Source organism: Aplidium turbinatum, chromosome 4, assembly GCF_918807975.1.
Source record: "Aplidium turbinatum chromosome 4, kaAplTurb1.1, whole genome shotgun sequence".
Taxonomy (NCBI): domain Eukaryota; kingdom Metazoa; phylum Chordata; class Ascidiacea; order Aplousobranchia; family Polyclinidae; genus Aplidium; species Aplidium turbinatum.
This window is the reverse complement of record NC_137475.1, coordinates 13176394-13203270: the sequence shown is the minus strand read 5'-3', so window position 1 is coordinate 13203270 and position 26877 is coordinate 13176394. Positions and strand designations below refer to the sequence as shown.

At 38.9% G+C, this 26877-nt stretch overlaps 1 protein-coding gene across 1 annotated transcript; it reads right to left on the bottom strand.

Annotated features, from left to right (window-relative positions):
- Positions 1 to 671: 671 nt before the first annotated feature.
- On the bottom strand, positions 672 to 12602 carry LOC145768919 (uncharacterized). The gene is made up of 4 exons (XM_082580523.1): positions 12435 to 12602; positions 10381 to 10854; positions 9655 to 10323; positions 672 to 857 (listed from the first exon to the last, which is right to left on the bottom strand). The coding sequence occupies exons 1-4, from the start codon at positions 12600 to 12602 to the stop codon at positions 672 to 674; spliced, it is 1497 nt and encodes a 498-aa protein (XP_082436649.1).
- Positions 12603 to 26877: the final 14275 nt, after the last annotated feature.

The following is a 26877-nucleotide window of genomic DNA, read 5'->3' as shown; positions in this document are numbered from 1 at the left end:
AAAATAAAGCTGCAACACTGTTGGTCTATCTGCGGTTGGTTTCCTTGTTTGGCTACTAGCCTATACAGCCAAATAAACAAAAGAGTATCAACGCGACTATACGGTCGATGGAACAAAAAGCCTTGAAGAAATTATCAGGCGATTGAACTTGAAATAACATATCAAAGACAAAATGTGTTACAACCAGGCCACAGTCATAACACATTGCTACGAATTGAGTTAATATCAACAACAATTGAAAACCTGAATTGAAGAACTATATACAAACTTCAAAATACGACTTTTGAGAAAAAACTTTTTCAATGTTGTTTAATCTTTTGTTTTTATGCAAACACCAGCGTGTGTTTTAGCGAAATTAAGCAGATTTCTAGATCAAATTTTGCGCGAGGACAAGCATGGACCACTGTACAACATACAACATATTTTTGTTGATAAATAAATTTCCACAAAATGTGACTACACTAATTTTGCAACTCAGGTCTTCGATTGCCTATAGCCTTATACTACGTATAGGCTATTAGAGTGCAAAAATTTGAATAATTGCATTTAACCAGACATGAAGATGAAATTGATAAAACTTAAATACATGTGTGCCAAGATATTAATTTTCAAAGGCCGCATGCGACTCTTGTGACTACAATTAAAAGCCATTGCTCTAAGGCAAAAAAATCTCACACCTGCATTCTTCCCTTGTCAAACTCTGTTGTGAAGGAATTGTATACTTGCTGGCTTCTTTTTTTCACGTAAGTGAGATTCACTTCTCCAAGGAAAATAACAATCTTGAACGACGTAGTTTTAGATCTACGATTGTTAACCAAAGAATGGAGTGTATCCATCAAATAATCACCACGATCTCTCTAAATAGAATTATTATGGTGTTGACAACATTGCAATAAATGCAATAATCTTAAATATTTGCCTTTATATACAGTAGGTAGTAGCCTACGGTAGAGAGTAAAGTACAGTACTGTACATTAGTTGCAGTTTTGTCATGATTGTGTAAAAAAGTAGCCTGCTGAAAGACATTATTCATATTGATTTGAAAACAGGCTACAAAAGCTGACAATAACAAAACAAATATTTTTTTTTATATTGCGAAAAGCTTGTTGAACATAGTGCAGCAAATAACAAAAGATTAATCTTTTCTGTTTCAAATATGGCCCAGCAGTAGCCAGTAAACCATTACACATGACCATAGAATTAGCAAGGAAGAAGAAAAAGCATGAACTGCAAGCAAAAAAGTGTGGGTTCTGGCAGGGCTTCCGAGAGAAGTCAGCACTGGTCGGGAAACAATACTAAAAATGGGCCCCATAATATTTTTTAGCAAATGTACAACTAATTTGTATCTTGCGTTGCATGTTCGTGTTAATCTGAAATTAGCCTACTTTTCTTAGCATGAAAAGAACTTCGTTCAATGTAAAAATCATCAATAATAATTAATCACCGGATTACACTTGCAACAAAAATGTCATTGAGGTAAACTATTTTGTCTAGAAAACTTTGTAAACACACAATAGGCTTACAGGCAACGAAAATAGTTCAACCAAGCATTTACTTCAGGAGTGTCCAAACTTTTTCCCACGCGAGCCAGATTTGATAATAAGAGTTCGCGGGCCAACAGCCACAATAATTTTTCTGAAAACTGCAAGTTGAATTCATATGATTTTTGTGTGTCTGCAGGCCAAAAATAACACATTGTACAACAACAGGCGCGGCCATACAAAAACGTCTCGTGGGCTGGAGTTGTCCAGCGGGCCGGACTTTGGACATCCCTGATTTAATTCAACCATTTCTGGACTTTTTGCAATGCAAAGTTGCGGATCACAGCATCAAATCATAAACTTTTGCGACGTCTGAATTGATGCACAACATGTATAGTTAGGCTTTTCAATCGGTTTTGAGTCGTGGGCCTACTGGAGCGCAAACAATTCTTTACAAGTTTCAGTAATTGCTAAAACCACATTCTCAAATCGCAACCGTTGGAGGTAGCTACCGGAACACAAAAAAAGCATAACAAAACTATTTGGAAAAACCTTTCAAAAGTTGCAATCAATGATTCCTTGTATTGATTATGGGGTGGTTCGTCCTGGTTTGCAGCTGAAGTTTGCTGTGTGGCTTTCTATCAAAAGTACCAACTCATCTAAAATGTCTTGAAAAATGTCATTGTTGTAGCCTACAAATGGTTTAAATTTGTCCCACATGCCCGCAACTGCACAACAGACATACGATGAAATTTTCATGGAACTTCAAACTCATCGACGATATGTTTGAGTTTGTTGATACATTTGTCAATTCCAACAACTATCGAATCCTTTGCAATGTAGCCTACGCTAGAATAGATTTCCTTCGAATGATTCAGCTAGTTAAGTGGAGTTATAAAAGCGTTCTGTCCTCTGGAAAAGAAAATCAGTTTCTTTTAAATTTATAATCGCCACTGCAACTTTAGCATGCGAGCAGTAGCCTACTCCTCTCAACTTTCTCTTGCTTAGATTGCACCTTCCTTTAATTTCATTAAATTCATCAGTGAATCTTGTTTAGGACCTTAATCCACATAGGCTAATGCAAAGCAGTCACAAATTTAAAACTGCTAGTTGTAGGCTACTTTAGCATTGACTCAGCTTCCGATCAAGCCAGTGGCGTAGGAGCATATGCTGCCGCCCCTGGCTTTCATTGAAAATGCCGCCCTAAGTAGACGGCAGCAAATTTTGAAATAGTTTCATGTTCAAGCACTCTTCTCAATAAAAATAATTACAAATAATGTGCCGCGTCTCAGAAGTTCTATATTGCTTGAAAAAGAAGCCTCAATGTCTCAGCGTTAAGGCCAAAAATAAAAGACAAAAAATGGACAACAAATGTATTAAGCAAATAAAAGGTCAATAGCCGCCTCAAAATTGAACTTTTCGAGCTTTCGATGAAGCAAAATCAGCCATAATATAATTTAAAATCAAGTTTTTGAACGTAGTCTCTTTCTATAGAAAGAATTGATAGAGCTGATAGCCAATCATCATTCATGGTAGAATGTAAATATGACTTTAGCATTTTGAGCTTTGAGAAACTCCTATCACAGCTCGCAATTGAAACACCAATTGGTCACAGCGGTAAACCATAATCTCTTCGTGGGAAAATTGTAACATAAGATTCTCGGATCCGTTCGTCGGTATGTAATGACCGAAAAAGAAACATTCTTTTGAAACGTCTATTCAAAAAGTGTATTCCTGTAAAATTAGCCCGCGGCTATCGAAAATGGGGTGCAACGCGATACACCACTAAAAACTTGTCACTATACAGAACAAACTACTTAGATAAAGACGGATATTTCGTCCAGCTGGCAAGCACCAAGCAAACAGGTAAATATGCGACCAACCTTCGAATCAACAATTTTAAAATGATGAGAATAGATTTCAATATCTCAAACGCATAACTTTCATACTGTGACGTAATAATGATAATCATTATGAAGCCATTTTAACAGGTGTTCAAAGGTGATGATGCAATGTTTCATCAGGTCTTACGAACGATGGTGCAATCTTGGCTCATTTTTTAGGAATTTCCATGACGTAAGACTCAGTAGACCTGAACGGTTTTATATGACGTTTGATTTGTACAGAGATTGGCCGTAACATAGCGACCCCTAGTTATGACAGTCTAACATGGCATAACTAAAAATGAGTTTAAGGACAATCGTGAGCCAATGAATAAAACAAACGATACACAAATTGTTTGAGTCACTCACGTTTAAGTTAATACGCAAATACAAAGGGCATGCAAAGAATGAACAGCAATAAGAATAAACACGACGATACATGAAATTGGTACCATAGGTACACGCTAAAATGACGCTATATACAATGGTTGCGATAATAACCGACTGTTCCGGGCTCAGACAAGTGTCAGCCACCGCAGACAAAACCAGGCTCAAACCCTAACACTTAGGTGTTCTTTACAGGGGCGAGGCACGAAATATCCCTCAACACGTAGTCTACTTTCACTTTCCCCGTACTCTCATCATAGTTGCAGACGGCAACTTTAGCTCTACGAACCACAGGTTTCCCTTTCCTAATTTGTGGGACCACCTCATGCACCCTCCCAAGTTGATACTTCCCACGTTTACCAATGTCTTGAAGAGAACCCACCACTACAACTTGACCAGGCTCCAAATTCTCGGCCATTTTTAACCATTTTTTCCGGCCCTGAAGCCCTGGCAAGTAAAAATCGATCCATTTACTCCAAAACTGCTGAGAAAGTGACAAATTGAACCGATAATCCCTTCTTAGTTGGTCACGATCATGTGGTTTCCCAACAGCACAGTATGGGTCTAAGTATAGGGTCAAAAGTGAGGCAGGGGTGATGACAGTAAAATCTCTAGGGTCGTCACTCAAAGGTACCAAAGGGCGTTCGTTCACGATCCGAACGGCACTGCCTGTGTACGTAAGCAGTTCAATAAAATTGGGCATACGTATTGAAGAGTCCAAAATGTGAAAAAAGTACTTGGTCATATCGGCCACGAAACCAAATCTACTAAGCCGAAATCTAGCCAAGAGATCTGCCAAAGGGTTTAACAAGTCAGGATACGAAAACATTACATCATTAACACAAGTTCCTCGAAACTCAGACTTGCCATCGTAGACAATACGCTTTTTTAATTGTGACGTTACAAAGTATGGTAAATACCACTCAAATCCCTTTACATTTTCTGCTTCACCAGCACGCTCAATATAGCCATTAGATTTAAGATCCTTCATGGTGTCAGTAAGGAAATCACGAAGTTCAGGTTGTTTTAAAGTCTTCTTCCTAAAAGCAGCAGCTCTATCTGACGCCAACACAAAATTGTTAGGTAAATCAATATCTTCCTTCAACGGTACAGGTATCTCAAATCGACCATCTTTCAACTCAATATTCGGTTCAACAAGTTCTCTAGCCAAAATGTCATTGCGAGACAATTCACAGGTTTCATTTTGCAACGTCAAATCCTGACTGACTTCAGGTCTGCTATTTCCATATCACGAGACTCAATTTTACGCTGAAAGCCAGAGATGACATCTGACTCTGAAGACGTCTGCACTCTGCACACGTTAGCAACGCTTTCATCTAAGGGTGACTTACCACCACAAGCCAACCAACCGAAAGGAGAGAGTAAAGCATGCAGTTCACTACGATTTTCACCAACACGCTCTTCTTTAGCCCACATCAAATAAGCGTTGTCGTTGCCAATCAGTATATCTACAGTACTACAATCGTTCAAATGAAACATATTGACGTCATGAAAATGACGAAAACCACTTAAATCCTGCTTATGCGGTAAAGTTTTAACATCGTCACCCCAAGCTAGGTTAACCACCGAGGTTATATCACAAAACAGTTCATCTGTCTCTAACGACTTGATGTTGAGTTTAACAAGGTCAGCACAAGTAGGTTTCTGACCAGCCAGAGTATCCATTTAAACGACGCTTTATCATACGGTTTAAGACCAAGTTCACACACCAAATCACTCGAAACAAAAGTCAACTGCGAACCAGGATCATGCTGACAATACACCAACTTCGATTTGCCAGTCATTGGATTCAAAACACGAGCAGCAGTAACGCGGTTAAAGGCTGCTTTTACATTTCCAATCTTAACATTACGCACAGGAACTCTGGCACAAGCATCATCTTTGCCGATCGAATCCAGAGAATCACGTGACGTCACATAAAAATCATGCAGAAGAAAATAGTGTTTCCTATCGTTGTTAGGCCCACACTTACGACAGTTGTTTGCATGAACGCAATCCTTAACCATATGCTGGCGCAAACAATTCAAGCATTTGCCAGCTTTTACAATAACATCTCTCCGATCTTTAGGTGTCAAGCGCAAAAATTCTTTACAATTAGACAGAAAATGATATTCAACTTGACCACGTGACGAGCAATAAAAACATGCCGGTATGTCACTACGTCTGGCCACACCACCGCGCGGTGCGCCAACAGCAGTCGAGTACTGCGAACTCTCTGACATCACATTATCATGGGGTTTTACCGACGTCTGCCTAACCGGACATGAAGGCAATTTTCCTTTGCCAAACTTTTTAAAATGCTGCGACTCACCAGAATCGCCCATTAGCATAATGCTAAAATCAGTCGACTTGCGCGTTTCCTCTCGTACTACAAATTCAAACAAACTCTGAAAAGTAGGCTCATCAGTGCCACCATACTGATCACCTAAAAAGTCAAGATAACGCTGCTTAGCGTCAAATGGGAGTAGCTTAGCCAAATCCAAAACAAAACGTCTTCCCAATTTGTCGCGCTGACCATAAGCTTGCGCGTAAAGCAAACACTGCGACAATTCATCTTTAAACTCTTTCAAATCACTGGAAGAGATCGAAGTCAATTTGCTACCATAGCGATACTTTCTAATTTCTGGTTCGGCGAAAAGACCTCCACGAACCCCAAAACGCTGGGACAAGCGAGCTATCGACATTTCTATCCTGTATTCTTCTGACGAGCCAGGAGTGTCGGAAACCAAATTAGCAATCGTTTGCGCAGCTGTTCTAACACAAGCTGGTTGTAACAAAGTCAAACGAGTTCCTTTAAAGGCGAAGCTGCCATTAAGGCCGTAATATGATTTTTAAAGAAGATAAATGGCATATTATTACCATCGTAACCAATCAAGGCCGCCTTATCGAAAAACGTCCTATTATTTTGGTATTCAAAAAAGCAATCCTGTTGTTGAGAACTCGATTTAGCGGGAGAAGACAAGCTATATCCCTTAAGGGGCTGAGTGGGCTCAGTCACATGCACAGCCCGATCAGGATCCTCACACACGTTAAAATCAGGAGACGCGATACGCCTCTCACAGCCAACCCAAATTACGTGTAGCTGGGCGATCAAAAACTAGCGGTGCAGAAAACTGTGAAGAGGGCAAAACATTACTGCTAATGGCGACCCCGTGACCTGTACGCTCTGGGGGAGGAGTTAGGTTATAATTCATAGGCCTTGGCTCTACAGCTTTCGTAACACCCTTAGCTGCGGTCCCGAGACCTCCTGAAACAGTTTGAAAACGTGTGGATTGCACTGGTCTACTCACGGACTGAACAGGCGTCTGGAAAAGGTTATGTAAATTAAACTGCGATTGATGTTCACTTCTGGAATGGCTAGAAGAGCCCTTCTTAGAACTACGCTGGGAGCCCAACTCTGAACGATATTCAGCTAAAACTACTTCTTTACGTTGTTCAGCCCTCAACTGAGCGTCTTTGAGTGCGAACTCAGCAGCTCTGGCTTCGGCCTCAGCTTTCGCGGCAGCCTCAGCTCGTATGGACTCGGCTCTCGCGGCGGCCTCAGCAGTTCTCGCTTCGGCCTCAGCTCTCACGGCGGCCTCAGCTCGTATGGCCTCAGCTCTGGCGGCGGCCTCAGCAGCTCTCGCTTCGGCCCCGGCTTGTATCTGGAGCTCCTCTCGTCTTAGCTGTAGGTTAATTTGTGCAATTATTCGTGACAAGCTCCTAGACATCCTAGTGCTTACATTTGAGGCGCTATCCTCAGGATGTATGTCAGCATCTAACATATCTGAGAACTCACTTTCTTTTTGTTCGAAGTTATTTTTTAACGAGTTAAATTCGGGATCTACCTTATCACGAAGTTCTGCCAAAATTGCAGAGTTAAAAATTTTACTCAAAAGAGCATGGAAATGCCGTAATTCCTCTTCTAAAGTAGATAAGTTAGATCGAAAAATTAACAGTTCTTGCTTATCACCCAAAGAACCTAGGGCTACAGAAAGTTCCCCAATTTGAGTCAAAATATCCCTTCTAAGATGCCGGGCCTCTCGAACTGACTTAGCCTCATCGTTACTGGGTCCCTCCCCAGAATGCCCTGCCCGACCGCAAAGAACATCATCAGGCTTAAACTTCTTCTTCTTCTTCGTTTGAACCTTGTTCTTCGCCACTTCAAGGGTCGAGGGGCTCTGCCTTTTACCACCCTTGGGCAGTGGCGGCGACGCGGTCTAGATGTTTGGGCAGGTGTCGAGCAGCCATTGAATTGATTCGTCATCCAATTCACGCAGACCACGCACACCATTTGGCGCATGGTAGATGGCGCAGTTACAGATGGTGTGGTCTACGGTTTGTTCCTCCATGCCACACTCACAGATCGCGGATGGAGCCATCCCCCATTTGTGCATGTTGAAGCGAAATAGTCCGACGCCAGTACGCAGGCGGTTGAGCCGCACCCAGGCCTTCCTTGGCAAATGCATTCCGGTTGGATGGTGGCTGGTATCGGAGATGAAACTTTGGAGTCTTGAGGAGTTCTTCTTCCACTCCGAGCTCCATTGGTGATCCGCCCACGTAGCCGCACTGATGGATTGGTCTTCAGCACTTTTCATCAGGAGTTGTGCGGCACGTACAAATGGGTGTCTCGATTTCAGTCGCAGGGGTTTCTCGTTTACAGACTCGTAGAGACTTGAGTAGAGCAAGTGGTTGGGGTTCGTAGCGCGACGAGAGAGAGACAGGATGGCTTCTTCGCGACGAAGCTCAGCTGGTTGGATGCCTGCAAGGACAGGGAGATTTTCCGATGGTGTAGGTCGCAGGCATCCTGTCACGATACGCAAGGCGTCGTTTATGGCAGTGTCGATTTGATGGCAGTGGGCACTGCGGCTCCAGACAGGTGCACAGTATTCTGCTGGAGCGTGAACTAGCGCGATGGTGGCAATGCGCAGGGTATCAACTCCGGCTCCCCAGCCAGAGCCGGCCAGACGCCTTAGCAAAGCTGTGCGTGTTGAGATCTTTTTGCGTAGTGACTCCAAATGTTGACGGTAAGTGAGCGACCTGTCCAGGACTACCCCTAGATATTTAGGGTTTGGGCAGAAGGGCAGGGTTTTTCCATTGGTGCTGATCTTGAGCTCGCGCTTTGCTTCCCGGTTGTTTAAGTGGAAGGCTGTCGTCACTGTTTTGGTTTCGCTGAGCTTCAGTCTCCATCTCTGGAGGTATGCCGAAAGTGTCGACATGTCCTGGTTTAGAGTCCCTTCTAATGTTTGCCATTGATTCGACAAGTGTAGAATGGCCAGATCATCGGCATAGGCGTACTTTGCGGATACCGTGATTGGCAAGTCGTGGGTGTAGATGTTAAACAGAAGGGGGGCCAGGACAGATCCCTGAGGGACGCCATTCTTAAGGCGTCGTAACCTGCTTGGTTTACCACTTCCGGTGGTGAGAGTAAAGCTTCTGTTGTAAACGAGCTCCATGATCATGCGGACCATGTGCCTGTCCGGGAGCAGGCGGAGCAGTTTGCAGGTGAGGCCTTGGTGCCATACGGTGTCGTATGCAGCTGTGAGGTCAAGAAACACAGCACCAGCCTTCTTCTTTGCCTCAAAGCAGTCTTCGATGTCTTGAGTCAAGAGAGTGACTTGGTCCACAGTAGATCTTCCACGTCGAAAACCAGCTTGCTCCCGGGGCAAGAGTGGGTCTATAATTGGTTCGACTCGAGTGTAGATAAGACGTTCGAAGATTTTAAAAGGGATGCAGAGAAGAGATATAGGTCGATAGCTCTTCGGATCCTCTTGTGGCTTATGAGGCTTAGGGATCGCGACTACTTTGGCTCGTCTCCAAATTTTGGGGATCTTGAGTTGGCATAAGCAGGAAGACAGGAATTTTCGCAGCCAAGACTTCATGGCGGTGCCAGCATGGAGTACAAGTTCGGGGCAGATGTTATCGGGGCCAGGGGCCTTACGGGTCTTAGTAGATTGTAGGGCAGCGGTGAACTCATCTGACGTAAACTCTTCAGAGATGCTTTCCTCGTCTGGTGTTGGGATTTTCCAGAGATCAGACGTTTCCCTCTTTACAAGTTTGGAGAACTTGCGATCGCCTATTTTGTAGGTCCCATTTTTCACCAGTTCTGATGCGATGTTATTGGCAGTAACGGGGCATTGGCGGGAAGGGCGTGCTGAACGGCCCGTAAGGTTGTTGACAGTACTCCATGCTATCCGGCTAAAGTGTGTAAAGTCGATAGTGTTGACGGTGTTTTTCCATCGCTCTAGCCTCCGTGAGTCTAGCCGATCGAGCAGTTTTGTTGCGGCTGAGGTAGAGGCAGCACCTGGTGAGGCACGAACGTAAGAGCGGTATAAATTTTCGCACTTTGAATCCCAGCACGGCGTGTAGTTCTTTCGGCGGCCGCGAGGGATAGCTTGTTTGGCTGCGGATTTGATAGCACGGCAGAAGTCTTGGTAGGCCTCATCCACGTTGGCGGTAGAAGGTGATGGTAGTTCCGCCACATTTTGATTGGTTATGAGGCTGTAGCGATTCCAGTCGGCCTTTCTAAAGTTCCATCGCTTCACTGGGGCACTTGGGATGGGAGAGACAAGCTTAGGGGCAGTGATGAGCGAAGGTCGGTGTTGGGAACGTGGGAACTTCTCTAGCACACGTCTGTCAGGAAGAGAGCTGTCTGTGTCCATGCTTGCAAAGGCCAGGTCAGGGTTGGTGCCCGTTCCCCAGCGTCCGGACCAGAAGCTGGCTGGATCTTTTGGGTTGTAAAGGAGGGCGAGGTTGTTGTTCGCAGCCCAAGTAGCCAGGCATTCTCCGTCGCTGTTGATGTACTTGTAACCCCACTCGGTGTGCTGGCAGTTAAAGTCACCAGCATAGATACTGGGTGAGGGGAATGCGGGTATAGATGATGGGTTCAGGCGTGAGGATGGTGGCTTGTATACATTGATGATGTTGTAATTTTCAATGCTCACACAAACCCATTCTATTTCTTCATTGACGGAGGAGTTTGCAAGCGTCCAGTTCAAGCTCTCATGGACGAACGTGGCGAGGCCATGTTTCCTGCTTTGGGTTGACCCAGCTAGTGAATAGTGTGGAATTACTAGCTTGTCTGCATAAGTGCAGTGGGTCTCCTGGAGGAGGATGACAAGAGCTCGGTTCTTATGAGCGAGCTGCTCGATCACATCAATCTTGCTGGATGTGATGCCCTCAGCGTTCAGCTGTAAGATGGTGGGACGACGGTACTTGTCGACAGTGGGACTGCCGCGCTCTGAAAAGAGCGGTTCTCGTGGGGTCTTGTGCTGAGCGCTCCGGGTCGAGGTTCGGTTTTGACAGTCTTCGTTTCGCATATTTATAATGCTACTTACAGGGGGGACCGCGTAAAGGTGACTGTTCTTCCCCCCCAGGCTTAGTTCAGGCTTAAACTCAGTCGAGTCTACGGCGGTCGAGTCCCTGTCGCCACCGAGTGTAGACATATTAAATGTTGGGGCTAAATTTAACAATTAAAAAATTAAGTTACACAAACACACAAAGTTAAGTTATAAAAAACTTAACTGCAAAGACCGTAAAAATACAAAAAGAATTTAAATGACAATACCGTAGTTGTACGGGTATATGAAGTCCTAGAGTTCCACAAAACTTGCTTGGATTCGTTCACTTGAATCTTCAATCACAGATCGATTGTCTTTAATCTTTTTTCTTCAAATGAATGTCAATGTTGTTTTTTCTTTAATTTTTTTGGTTGAAGTTCTTCAGTACCAACTGAGAAGAAACGTCTTTAATTTTCTTGTGCTTTTAATTCTTCTGCACCAACTGAGAAGAAAACGGCTTTAATCTTTTGCTTCTGTAGACTATATCAACCAACAAGATCGTCTTTATTATTTTTGCTTCTGCAGCCTACCAACTGACAAGAACTCGTCTTTATTATTTCTTTGCTTCTGTAGCCTACCAACCAACAACTTCGTCTTTATTATTTCTTTGCTTCTGTAGCCTACCAACCAACAACTTCGTCTTTATTATTTCTTTGCTTTAATTGCTTCTTAGCCTACCAACTAACAAGCCACGTCTTTATTATTTATGGTCACAGCGGTAAACCATAATCTCTTCGTGGGAAAATTGTAACATAAGATTCTCGGATCCGTTCGTCTGTATGTAATGACCGAAAAGAAACACTCTTTTGAAACGTCTATTCAAAAAGTGTATTCCTGTAAAATTAGCCCGCGGCTACCGAAAATGGGGTGCAACGCGATACACCACTAAAAATTTGTCACTACAGAACAAACTACTTAGATAAAGACGGATATTTCGTCCAGCTGGCAAGCACCAAGCAAACAGTTAAATATGCGACCAACCTTCGAATCAACAATTTTAAAATGACGAGAATAGATTTCAATATCTCAAACGCATAACTTTCATACTGTGACGTAATAATGATAATCATTATGAAGCCATTTTAACAGGTGTTCAAAGGTGATGATGCAATGTTTCATCAGGTCTTACGAACGACGGTGCAATCTTGGCTCATTTTTTAAGAATTTCCATGACGTAAGATTTCAGTAGACCTGAACGGTTTTATATGACGTTTGATTTGTACAGAGATTGGCCGTAACACCAATGGTAAGATAAAGTTTCAGACACAAGCATAGATATGGTGTCGAATCAAGTAGGTGTGATTTAGCTAACCACTGTAAAACACCAAACGCTGTTGCATTACGATCAAACGTGGTTTCACTGCTTCGCACCGCAGCCTCTTAAATCTGTCAATTTCCACAGCTAACTCCAAAAAGTCCATCTCGTCGTCATAAGTGCTTTTAAAAGCGTTGATGAATCCATTTTGACTTTCGCTTTGCAGCACCGCGTGAGGATTCAAAAATCCAAACATATCATTCAAGTGGTGTATGCCGGTAAACCTAGTTTCAGCTTCAAGTATAAATCTGTCCAAAGCTTGAAACATGCGATAGACTCTTTAACAAAGGACAGTTTTCCGTGCGAATCAGCAGATTTCAGTCATGTGACTCAGCACGTGATATTCCGATCTTCGGTCTTCTCGATCCGATCTTCTCCAAAGATGTTTGATACGAAGAAAATTAAGTGAATGCATCGCCACAGCAGCGTGGCCTAATGGGTTAGGGTTAGGGCAAGGGAATAGTCATTTCAATTGCGTGGGTTCGATTCCCACCCTCTGCTATGGTTCTTTTTTCTTCTGCAACTGAACTGAGTGCAAGAAGGATCTTAGACTGTAATCAATTGAGTTTATAAGGTTACAATCATAATAGCGTGAGTCACATGACTGCAAACAGCTGATTCACGAGGAAACCTGTCCTACGTTAAAGTGCCTACCGAAACATGCATCGTCTTACTTGCTAGCTGTCTCTTTGTAAATCATTTTCTTGTTTTACTTTTTATTTACTTTTGCATTACTTCATTTCTCGTGCTGTGTGCACTGTGCAGCCTCATTTTGCCGCCTCCTTGCAGCCTGCCGCCCCTGGCGCAGAGCCAGAACCGCCAGGTGGCTGCTACGCTACTGGATCAAGCTCTTGTTGGTTCCAACTTGATGCATTTAAGAAACGTCTTTATAAGAGCTTCAATTGCAAAAGGGTGATATAAAGCATTGAGTTTAACTGCACCACGCCTTGATTACCCTCTCGAAGTCAATTTTCTTTGCAAGATGATAGGACAGCTTTCTTTAGATTTTTCAGAATTTTTCCTCTGACTGGGCTATAACTTTAAAGATGCCACAAGCTTACAGATAATCAATTACTCCAAAAATGATGATACATTTGAACAACGCTGTCTGTAGGCAACATTATGAATTCCAAATAGATTTAAGCAACAACATCCATAAACAAAAAGCTCAAATAAAAAAAAAACTCACTACCTTCCAAAATCACATCATCATGAGAAGCATTACCAACAAAAGGCTACTTGACCACACGAAAACAGAAGATCTTTTAACTATGACAAAATTAGCCTACATCCAATTGCAGCAATAAGTTAATAAAATCAAAACTTTTAAAACTGTTCGGCCACACTAAAAGATCACAATTCGGAATCAGCAAAGTTTGCACAGAAGGAAACGTAGAAGGAAAAAGAAAACGTGGCAGACAACCAAAACGATGGCAAGACAACATCCAATCATGAACCGGACTCAACTTGGCGACACTGGGCGAGCTGGCTCAAAATCGCCACTCTTGGAAGCAAATAACTCATGTTGATGCGCAATCTGCTGCAGGCGGAGATGATGACTGATGATGATGATCCATAAACAAAAAATATACAGGATTTAATTTCTTTAATCGTGCTTGGACTGATACCTTTAACTTTTCCAGATAACTTATGTTGGATACAACATCCTATGCCTGGCCAACGCAGATTTTGAAGTTAAGGTTCAGTTGTCAAGCAAAAATAGTTCCCGCTTAGCTAAAACAGCACCAGTTTTCAAGTTGAAACTATCAGTAGGCCTACAATCGAAACCGTTCAATGATACAGAAATCATTTCAGCTTCAGATTTTACGTCTTGAAGCTGTTCAACATCGCCTACCTTAACACGAAAATGATTTGTTCTTGATGAGAAGCATCGAGAGTGACATTTAGGCTACAATGCTTGAGAAATACATGAAACTACCCCACTTCATTTAAGAATTTGTTGATTACATAGTTGGTACATTTTTACTTTAGTACTAAAAATGGGCCCCCCGCAAAAGTGCAAAAACAAAAAACTACTCATTTTAATGTTTTGCTAGAGGGAAACTGGCCCGACTTCCCCCCTCTCAGAGCCACTGGGTTCTGGACCCTTAAGTGTATTACGGAAGTGGTAACCCGGAAGTTGCTTATCAAATTGGTATCAGTTTATTAACTATTAAAAGTGAAATCATGGCGTCTGCGCAAAGCGAAGTCGTTCTGGCTGTTTCCTGAATTTGAATCACAATATGTTACAACTTTATTAACCCTATTCGGACTAAGCTATTTTTGTGAGGTAATGGCCTGACGTGTGGACTTATTCCATCCACACTTTCATTTGCTAATAACTTTTGATATAAAAACGTTACGAGGTTACTTTTTTCGCAAAGTTAAAGCAAAATTATTGACAAACTGGTTAAAATTTTAAGTAGACACACATACTCTGCCAATTATTTGCTATTGTTTTTTTGCTAAAAGTAGTCATTTTTTTTAATTTTTCTGATGTCTCCGTCATAATCTCCTGAAATCGTTAATATCTTCGTAAAAGGCACACGGTCCAGTCATGCATGTAATCCGAAATGGTCAGTAGTCATGTAGGTCACGCAGTAAATCTTGGAAGGCACAAAACAATACAAATGTTTGCTAACTTGCTTGTACAAGATGATAAAGTTTTTCAGATGCCCTGGCAATTTTAGGAGTAGGGTGTCAAAAACTGCTGATAACTAAAAAACTATACCACATAAAAATGTCATTTTATTACTAAAACAAAGATGAATAATGTTTAGGAAAAGTCATAAAACTTCAGCTAATTTGAGCCAGTAACTTTTATGTAATCGATGAAAGTTTTAGGTATGGACGGAACCCGTCCACCCGTTAGTCCGAATAGGGTTAATGCGATTATATTTTTTGAAATACGTTTTTCATGGTAGAACTTTGTAGGTGTGAATTATCTTGTGTGGTGGTTATAAAACAATCTATTTTTTCATTTCAATGTAAGTCCTAAATATACCTAAAGCGTACTTGAAGGTCATTAAGGTATTTAACGCTACTTTAATAATTTTTCTTAATCAACTAACATAAAAATAGCAATCTCAGAACATATCAACAAATGTAGGCTAGTGTTGCTGATTTTAAACTGTAGACTTAAATTTGTTATATTTCGTGAACTTCCGAGGATAACCCTTAATTTTTATCGGTCTGATGGTAACCAATTTTTTTACAAAGCTTCATTACATTTTTTAAACGCTTAAGCAGGAAAACAACCTATGTTTGCGGTTGTGTCATCGCTTCTGTTTCATGATGCTGCGCATTAAATGTTTTAATTGCGTAATTGTTTTAATCTCGTAGGTGTTCATAATTGTCTTTCCTTAATTTCTTTTATTACAATTACATTGATACATATTCAATTTCGTATTAGAGCTTGTAAATGACGTGATTTTAACTATTTTTCATCTTCGCTTCGAAGTACTGGCATAATTATTACTACAAGTCCTGAACACACCTTAAGTGTACTTGAAGATCATAAGGTTTATTAACGTTATTTAGGTTTCTTGCTCAACCAACATAAAATATCAACCTCACAAAATATTAACTAATGTTGTTGCTGATTTAAACTGCAGATCTTTTGGTTTTAGGCATATAGAGCATCACGATTTAAATACCATATGTCAACGCATGTTTGTTTTTCTTCTCGTACAATACGTAGTGCGGGCTGAACGCGTATTCATACCAAGCTGATCTTTCGTTTCCAAATCGAAGCGTTCCATCTCGTTGGAACAATACAGAGCTGCTTAAGTTAGCAAACTGTCTGTATGCGTATGGACGTAAAATTTATAGATTGGTTAATATGCAGGATTTAATTTAAGTTAATTTTATAAAAGTTTTGTTAATTTTTTATCGGTTTAGTTTTAGTTGCAGCCGTGTTTTTTCTTAAAGCTGTTTGCTTGCAGGAATAGAGTTTTCACTATTGGTTCTGATAAGCAGATTTACTGGCTCGATTCCAGGTCTTTCCGAATACTGTGTTTCATTCTTATGGGGAGTAAATCTTTCGAGTTTCATAATTTGTCGTTGACTGGTGGGATCTTTTGGTGGTTTTGTTGGTGCATCAATGAGGTTTCACTGTTTTTTCGAATTTTAAGTTGATTGAAAATTTCGTTGTACTTTGATGAGTTTTTTGATCTGTGGATCGGTTTTGGTTCATTGTGAAGCAAATGATCAAAGGGTTGGTTACAATTAATTATTATAATAATCTATGACTTGTCCAAAAAAAACAATTAATAAATACTGCATTTAATCATCTTGAACAGTAATAAATACTGCATTTTTCATCCTTTCGGTTAGGCTACTCTTCGCTTCGTTTATGTTGGTTTCGGTAAACCTTTATTTTACCAGGTCTCTGTTTTGCTGTAACAGTGGTTTCAGAAAAACCTGCATAGTAACGTTTGATAAATGTAACTAACCTGGAATAATAGCTAAGTCAAAACGACGTATCTATAGACTTATCATGTAGGAATAACATTTACGATTTTGTTTTATGATGCTTACTACAACTAAACCACTCTATGATAATAATATCATAACGATACAACTCAATACACAACCACTAATGCTTTGGTATTGTTCAGTTTAAATCTGTGTAGCTTATCGTGTTTATCATTTTGCTAAGCATTTGTTTGATAAAGATCATTGAAACAGTGGTTTTAGGTAATCATTGATAGCCATTTTGATAAATATAACTAACCTGGAAATTAAGTTTGTTGGTATGGTGTCACTTAAAGCGTATAAGAATACAAGCAATATTCGTACAAACACAAATGACAAAAGTTACATTGTTTTGAAAAAGCTATTATTTTTACAAGCTTTAAGTGACATCATACCAACAAATTTAATTTCCAGGTTAGTTATATTTATTAAAATGACTATCAATGATTACCTAAAACCACTGTTTCAATGATTTTTATCAAACAAATGCTTAGCAAAATGATAAACACGATAAGCTACAGATTTAAACTGAACAATACCAAAGCATTAGTGGTTGTGTATTGAGTTGTATCGTCATGATATTATTATCATAGAGTGGTTTAGTTGTAATAAGCATCATAAAACAAAATCGTAAATGTTATTCCTACTGTACATGATAAGCCTAAAGATACGTCGTTTTGACCTAGCTATTATTCCAGGTTAGTTACATTTATCAAACGTTACTATAAAGGTTTAGCTGAAACCACTGTTACAGCGAAACAGAGACCTGGTAAAATAAAGGTTTACCGAAACCAACATAAACCGAAACGAAGAGTAGCCTAACCGAAAGGATGAAAAAATGCAGTATTTATTACTGTTCAAGATGATTAAATGCAGTATTTATTAATTGTTTTTTTTGGACAAGTCATAGATTATTATAATAATTAATTGTAACCAACCCTTTGATCATTTGCTTCACAATGAACCAAAACCGATCCACAGATCAAAAAACTCATCAAAGTACAACGAAATTTTCAATCAACTTAAAATTCGAAAAAACAGTGAAACCTCATTGATGCACCAACAAAACCACCAAAAGATCCCACCACTCAATGACAAATTATGAAACTCGAAAGATCTACTCCCCATAAGAATGAAACACAGTATTCGGAAAGAGCTGGAATCGAGCCAGTAAATCTGCTTACCAGAACCAATAGTGAAAACTCTATTCTTGCAAGCAAACAGCTTTAAGAAAAAACATGGCTGCAACTAAAACTAAAACGATAAAAAATTAACAAAACTTTTATAAAATTGACTTAATTAAATCTTGCATATTAACCAATCTATAAATTTTACGTCCATATGCATACAGACAGTTTGCTAACTACATCAGCATTGTACCGTTCCAACGAGATGAAACGCTTCGATTTGGAAACGGAAAACCAGCTTGATGAATACGCAATCAGCCCGTACTACGTATTGTACGAGAAGAAAAACAAACATGCGTTGACATATGGTATTTAAATCGTGATGCTCTATATGCCTAAAACCAAAAGATCTGCAGTTTAAATCAGCAACACTACATTAGCTAATATTTTGTGAGGTTGATATTTTATGTTGGTTGAGCAAGAAACATAAATAACGTTAATAAACCTTATGATCTTCAAGTACACTTAAGGTGTGTTTCGGACTTGTATTGTAATAATAATTATGCCAGTACTTCGAAGTGAAGATGACAAATAGTTGAAATCACGTCATTTACAAGCTCTAATACGAAATGTAATGTATCTTATGTAATGTAATTGTAATGAAAAAAATTAAGGCAAGACAATTATGAACACCTACGAGATTAAAATGATTACGCAAATAAAACATTCAATGTGCAGCATCATGAAACAGAAGCGATGACACAAAGGTATCCTGTAAGGTTAAATAACCGCCAAAATAGACTGTTTCCCTGGTCAAGCGTTTAAAAAAGTAATGAAGCTTTGTTAAAAAAATTAGTTACTGTCAGACCGACAAAAATTAAGGGTTATCCTCGGAAGTTCACGAAATGTAACAAATCTAGATCTGCAGTTTAAGCAACACTACATTTGTTAATATGTTCTGAGATTGCTATTTTTATGTTGGTTAAGTAAGAAAAATGATTAAAGTACTGTTAAATACCTTAATGGGCTTCAAGTACGCTTTAGGTATATTTAGGACTTACATTGAAATGAAAAAATGGATTGTTTTATAACCACCACACAAGATACTTCACACCTACAAAGTTCTACCATGCGGACATTTATGTTGCTGCCGAACTTGTGAACAAAAAATAGCGACATGTCCTTGCTGCAGAAAAACGTATTTCAAAAAGTATAATCGCATTAATAAAGTTGTGATTCAAATTCAGGAAACAGCCAGAACGACTTCGCTTTGCGCAGACGCCATGATTTCGTTTTTAATAGTTAATAAACTGATACCAATTTGATAAGCAACCTCCGGGTTGCTTGCTCCTTCGTGATACACTGAAGGGTCCATAACCACTTCTCTAACTACTATCTTACTTCATTGACCTAACCAACCGGATAGAAAAAGCGTGTGTTTCCTGCAGTAGATATAAGAGGTGGAAAGTTTTGTGCTTTGTAATAACTGAGAAAATTATTGCAATATTCCGTCCGAAGTAAAACACATTGTTCACCCAACTAGTCAACAATTTAGTAAACCTATTTTCGTGTTAATACAAGTATGAGATAAAATGTGCATTGCAAAATTTTATCGAGTCATGACATTGCAACTTGAGTGCACAATCAACTCACATCACAATCACCACATGCTAATAAATATAAAAACAATGTCTTGTCATGTTGCGCTGTTTGCGTTGTGAGTTGGTGGTATTGTATTGACAGTAAAATCGTTTGAAAATAGCCTACTTTCTTTGATAAAATGTGAATTCCAAAGGGAACACAATCAAATACATTGGGCTTGAATCCTTAGAACAAACTCAGTCTGAATTGCTGAAAAACACTAATCTAATAACTAAATCACCATCTTTAAATTTCATAACTCTCTGTGTTTTGAGACTTCCATGCATTTCATTTTCGTCTCTATTGCATAATGAAGCATGATTGTTTGGATTTCATTGATAAACTAATTCTGAGGTGAAGAAACCACAGTTTGTTTGAAAAAAAGCAGTGTGTGTCAAACAAGCCCAATGTGGTGTGCTATGCTCAAATGCGTCGAGTTTGAACAACTTGTATAAGCACAAAGTACAAGAGTTAATAAAATATGCCGTCTGAAAGTCACATTTGCGGTAAGTATTTTCCTCACTTTATCTAGGCTAAATATGGCTATAGCCTACACTACAGCTAATAGGCTAAGTCGGAAAATGAATGAATATTATCTAAAGTCAGAGCTAGGAAATGAATGGTTGATGGATTTAAAGCTATAGAGTCAAAGTTACAACTTGATAAGGTTTGAGTTAGAGCTTGAACTTAATAGCTTTGAAGCTAAACGTTTTTACATGGGTTTCTCAGCACTAGCGTACAAAAACACAACACAATGGTGGATTGGTAAAAACAAGCGGCCCTATGCTAAACTCAAAACGTAAACTGTTAACGTAGACCATATCAAATTTTTGTTAAAGTAAATGAAGATGAGCATGCACTGACTCTTCTTCACAATTAGGGGTTTTCGTGTCACGTGTGAGAAATACAACGAAAACCACTTGAAAACTTATATCCGTAACGCCACTCACCTGAGTTTATGTTTACGCTACGGGTATTTTGCTGAGGGAGAAGGCCAACAATGTGTTTAAATTTAACCCATTAGCTATAGCCTACAATAAACTGCAACTACATTTTGTAAAAGCTTGGTTACAAACTTAAATCCAAACTTTTTGAAATTAAAAAAAAAAATATATAGCCTAACGTAGTTTTGTTATTTTTTGGATGCAGGTTTGAATATTAATAGTTTTTTATAAATTTATGGTTAAACGTGCCAATAAAAAATGATTTTACTGATTAACTTATAACAATACGTATATTATTGTGATGAAATATGATTTCTTACAAAGTTGTCCGTCTAACACTCTAACCAAAATCATATCATACAAATAATAAAACGTCATTAATCAGGACAGTACAAAGCTTGTTTGAAGTGTTCTTTTTATTTGCTTGTCGTTTTGGTGGTTTATCTCTCTCTTAGCATGAGAAACGTTTCTTGATTATTTTCGTAACAGATGACTAAAAAAATCGTTGCAGCTGAGTTTTGATGTTCGGTGCAATAAGTATTGCACTTTTTGTAACAGTGGTATAACAGTGTTTTACGGCTAAGTAATAACTGTAGCCTTCAGTACGTAAGAAAGGCTGTGAATGTAATATGTGACTGCAATATCGACTAAATGGTATTTTAAGTTTACCTTTACTGATGGAATTCCTATGATAAAATCAGCTGATCCTTTCAGCTTACCCAGCTTAAAAGCAGGTTTAGGTGATTTTACAGAATATTTCAAAGGAAAAGTCCAATCGATAAGATGCTCGTATTTGTCTGTTTGTTCTGTCACTACTGGAACGTTTGTTGGTTGAGAGATTGCAACATCAGATTTTATTCGATTCTAGAATAAATATATCAATAAATATAAAAAAATTTAACTGAAAATACCTATTCTCAAGAAATGATCTTTCCCTGATTTTGTTATTTTCTTTGCTTGATGTAAGCTTCAACCTCTCCATTTATTCGATGTAGAGGCTACACTTCACAAGGTTAGTTTTTATCGCAAAGCTGAATCAGCAAACCTAAGAGAAAGAAAAACGATAACTCAACTCACCGCAAAATGGGTGTTCCTCAGACGATGGAAGAGATCGACTTTTTTAGTTTTATTTTTTGCATTGAAACGTCGAATTTCAATTTTCTTGATTAATTCCGTTGTATCCAATGGATGCTTTGTATATAAACCAAAATAACTGAGAAAAAGATGACAATAAGAGACAAGCAGTATACCAGACAGAAGATTTCGTATTCGCAGTACACGCATGTTGTGGATTTGGTAGATTGGGGCCACACAGGGCAAATACCAACTTATAGCTTATTGTGCAAAACTTTCATCAACATCTTTAAGTCCATTGATACTTCTAAATTCAACAAATCTTAGATTACAAAATGTTTTGTCATACTATCAGAGACTGGAAGCTGTTAAAATTGATAACCAGCCTTATTTCCTATGTTTTATCAGTCAGCATGACTGACTATCAAAGCGGCTGAAACAAGGAAGCTACTCGGGTCGACTTTGGACACTCCTGCCTTAGAACATTTAAAAGTGAAAATATGAGATAAATCTCTAAAGGTGGTGTTCGGAGAAAAAAACTATAGCCTGCAAAAACGTTTTGGTGTTTGATATGAATCCTTTCAATGTTTGCCTTTCTTGCCAGCACAGCATTCTACTGAAAAAAAAACGTTTCAAACATTTCCGGTTTGCTTTCGCCGCTCGAAATCGTTATGAAGTCTACCGCAAGTAGAGATGGAGACACTAATAGAGTTAATTGAATTTCCAACCGAATTTGCTCATTCGCTGCTTTATAACAATCCTGCTGCAGCCTAATTGGGAATGCGTTTGTCCTCACTTTAAATAAGATAGTTTGCCCACCTCTGTATTAGACTATAGTAGGCTAGGTTTCTGCACACACTGAACTCTGGGCTCGGCGACTGCATAAAATTAAAATCTAGTACTCTCGTTTGTTCTGGGTGTGAAGACACGTGACAAGGAATTGGAACAGCAGACAGAGGGTTGGCTACTTGAAACTTACAAAAATAAAATTTGCTACAGCATGTTAGCCCTTTATCAAGCATCTAAACACTCATTATCTTGTACAACACTGTATTAAATAATGTTATGGTTTTTATTTATTGTCGCTTTTCAGCTGCTAACGTCTTTTAGCAACATTTAATTTTATTATCAAATTTTACGATGTCATCACATTATTACCCAATTTATTCTCACTGCGTTATTCAAGAACGCAATCGGTACCGGTTTTAAAGTCTTCGGTTTGATCCGACCTGGGATCGATCTCAGATTTATCAGCACAAAAGCCAAAGGCAATAACCACTCGGCCACTGAGCTGGTTCACTAAATTACTGTAGATGAAATCAAATACGAAAGGCACAAGAGTGAACTAAACAAGGCAAAGGAATTGAGGCACAACTTATGACGGTTTGATTACATACAAAAAACATATCACGTGACAATTTAATTAACTACGTTGATCAGAAAGGAGGTACTTTCGATGTCTGTTGAGCTGGGAATTGCAAAATTTGATGAGCGAATCCTCGTGGACTTTTTAAACATTTTTTAAAAATAAATATCGAGTAGCCCTACCAATTTACTTATGAAGGCAAGTTGGCTACCAAGTACAGTACCCTACCGCATTAAATTTAAAGTAGCCTACCGACGCCCACCAATGGTTAGAAATGACCTATTGGACAAAAAAAATTCATGTTTGCCAATGCCATAATAAAGACTGTTTTAGGAGTCAGGATAGAAGAACAATTTGGCAAATCATAATTACAGGACTGTTTCTGTGAAGGAAAACCATGCATTTACACAAAGCTCGTTAACCATGAAGGACACAAAAATGATTTGATTGATTGCGGTTGTCTTTATACTCAGGCTGACAAAGCTTTTTTAGAGCTTAATCCTGACAGTTTCACATACTTTTGGGAGCTTTGAGCCACTGACGCAGGCCCATCATCGAGATTGACAGAGTGAAGTTTCCGGTTGTTGAAATGCTGTCTGTAAATTATATGCCACTGAATGGACAGCAGTCTTTGAAATGCTTTGCTCAATCGCATCCGGAAAGAGCTGAACTAGCGTTGCTTGATCTTTTGATCTTTCTGCGCAAGGTCAGGCGCTTAACCACTCCAGCTGAGCTTTCATGGTGGGCAACTGATTTATCGGGGAGGTTTTGAACTTACATAATAAATTGGTGTCATTAACAAAACTAAAATAACTGTGTAATACTTTGGTCATTAGCATGATATTTTCTTCTTTCAATCTAATTTTTTTTTTACCAATTTTGCATTTTTTAATATTATTTTAGACATCCTTCAATCGATTTTGTCATCATAGCTTACGAGTCTGTTTTTTCATAACAATAGTGTCATAACTTTGCATAGCACACTAAAATGTTAGAGTAGGTTACTTATTTCATATTTGCTTTTTGAAGGATTCCACAATATCTTTTGCACAAAGAGAACATTTTCAAACATCACTGTTATAGAAAATCATTTATTGGTTGGGCGGTTGCAGTCAAATATAAAAGACACTTCCACGTTTTTTAACCAGAATCCTTATTGACATAAAAAACAGACAAAAGCAACCAAAGCAAGTCTACGTTATTTAACATTTTCTAGAGACAAACCTGCAGACTCCTTATTAAAGTCTTTGTCTTTTCTAAGCTTGCCTTAGAGCAGACATGTGCAACCAGTGGCCCGCGGTTTATAGTATTTGCTTATAAGAAACTATATTGTCTTCAATCAGTTCCTGAACTGACTAGTATTGCTTCCATCGTAGTAACACAATCATAGCAACATCAGTCAGCGCTTTCCAGTAGGAAAATGTATCTTTTGTAAATTTACATTATAGTGGCGAAAGCTATGATGTTGTGCCGGGATGTCGTGAAGCAAAAAAATCAACCTGTTTATCGTTGCTTTTACTTTCAGCAGATGAACGTTGCAACTAGTATTAGAAACGATAATTGTCCAGATAAACGCCCAAACTTTTCAGCATTCAGTATCAAACGTCGATAAATTTCCGGTCTAGATTGGTTTATTTTGAAATTTTCAGCAACTGTACCGATCTACTGTATGTTATGTTGCAGCTTGCACTTATTGCAACTCGAAGCTCAATCAAGGTACCATAACACAATTTATGAACAGCTCTGACAACTAGTCTTTTTTCAGAATATTGGCTGAGTAACTTCACAAGCATAGTTTGATCACAAATGTCTGCAACCTCATTACATTAGAAAAAACGTTCATTGATAAGCTTAAAAAACTCACTGTTTTGATCAAGTACCGATGGTTTAAATCAGGGGTTCCCAAACTGGGGTACATGTACCTCCAGGGGTACATTTCCACTTTTCAAGGGGTACATTAGATTAAGTATAAGGATATTCTTTCCATAACTTCTAATCGGCCTTAAAATATTTTTTATCACCTGATGATGTTAATAATTTGAAGACCTGAGATTAAGAACTCCTTAGTAAGTCACATTTTCACCCCAATAGAAGCTTTAACCACAACTACAGTAACTACCAAGTTCACATGACTTATTTCGTCCAAGCAAGAGAAACTGATTGAACTCCAACATGATGGCTTTGCACGCGATGTGTACTCGAGAGAAATTTAAGTGATTTTTGGTTTACGATGTGCAAGTCGTTCAAAAAGATTGCGAAACCTGCTATTCATGCATTGTTGTTGTTACCATCAGCATGGTTGTGTGAGTCAACATTTTCAGTGCTGCTTGGAATCAAATCAAAAAGCAGATCACAGCTCAAAACACCTGAACATGATCTTCGTTGTGCTGTTGCTAATGTTTCACCTCGTATTAATGAGCTTGTTGTTAAAAAGCAGGCTCATCATCCATCACATTAGCTAGGATTGCTGGGCTTATTCAGCCGATATATTGTTTGTTTGATTGATTGTAGTTGTAGTGTTTGTTTAACCTTGGATTACATTGTTATGAATAACTTTGTGTGCTTTGATTGGTACAAAATATCATGTATGCAGTCTTCTAATGCAGCTCTACTGTTAATTTGTTGCAATATATAAATTTTCTAAAGCCAAAAATATGAGAAAATTTTGGGGGTACACGAGCGAATCTATAAATTGACCAAAGGGTACCGATGAACAGAAAGTTTGAGAACCCCTGGTTTAAATCATGACGTAACTTAATCTGAATTCGTGCGGAAAAAATATAACTCTTCTGAAACTCCTTCTATGCTATATGCCCAAATAGCAAATTAATCGCTTTTTACGTGGTTAAACGTCTGCAGTGTTTGAATCATTGTAAAGTAGGCCTACGACTAATTTGCTGTCTGGGTGGGAGTTGGAAAAGTTTGACTTTTCCCTTGATGGTCAAAAACATGGCCACCTATAGATACGGCCTGATTTGTCACATTTTGCAGAAATTTCCAGGTTTTTCTAACTTTGGGCAAACGTTTAAATAAATTTTTCTAAAAATTAGATTTTTATGCTTCCTTTATTCTTTTCCCCAGATGACACAATAGGTTTTAACATCCTCACATGTTGAAAAACAAAGAAAATTTGATTTCGAAGATTTTAGTCAGACTGTTAATTTTCAATAACAGTCTGATTTTGCGTTTTTCAACTTAATTTTTCTCATTTGCTACTGCTTCCCCAAGGCAACAAAAAAGTTTTATGTCATTAGGAAACAGTAAAAAGTAAAAACATCTCAAAAAATGTCAGTCAAGCACTAGCAGTAGCTGTAATCAAAATCTGCAAAATGTGACGAATCAGGCCGGATCTCCACGTGGCCATGTCAAAAACAACACCAAACTGAACTGAACCGCATTTCATCATCAACACAACTGAACCCATAGCTCAGCTGTAACCTGTAAGTTCAAACAATTTGTGCTACCGATTCAGCGATGTCTCAGTGGCCGCAACAAGTGAATGAGGTGTGGAAAAGACTACAGCAATAAGTAAGAAAAGTTTTCATTTTTAACAATGATTGTACGTTTGCAGACGTTGAAACAATACAGAAAATTATTGATTTGCAAAGAAAACAACCCAGGGAGCAAAATCCGTCATTTTTACATTGACGTTGAATAAATGTAAAATTGAAGGGTTTTGTTGTCTGAAATATCTTGGCAATAACTTTTCAAAACACCACTTTAGACAAGCGAGAGCTAGAATTCGAACGACTGTTCTTTGAAGTTGTTGGTTGTGGTCATCTGAAGAACATCCATTCCATGTGAACTATTTCCCAAAGTTTAGAAATGATGAAATTGTGTTGT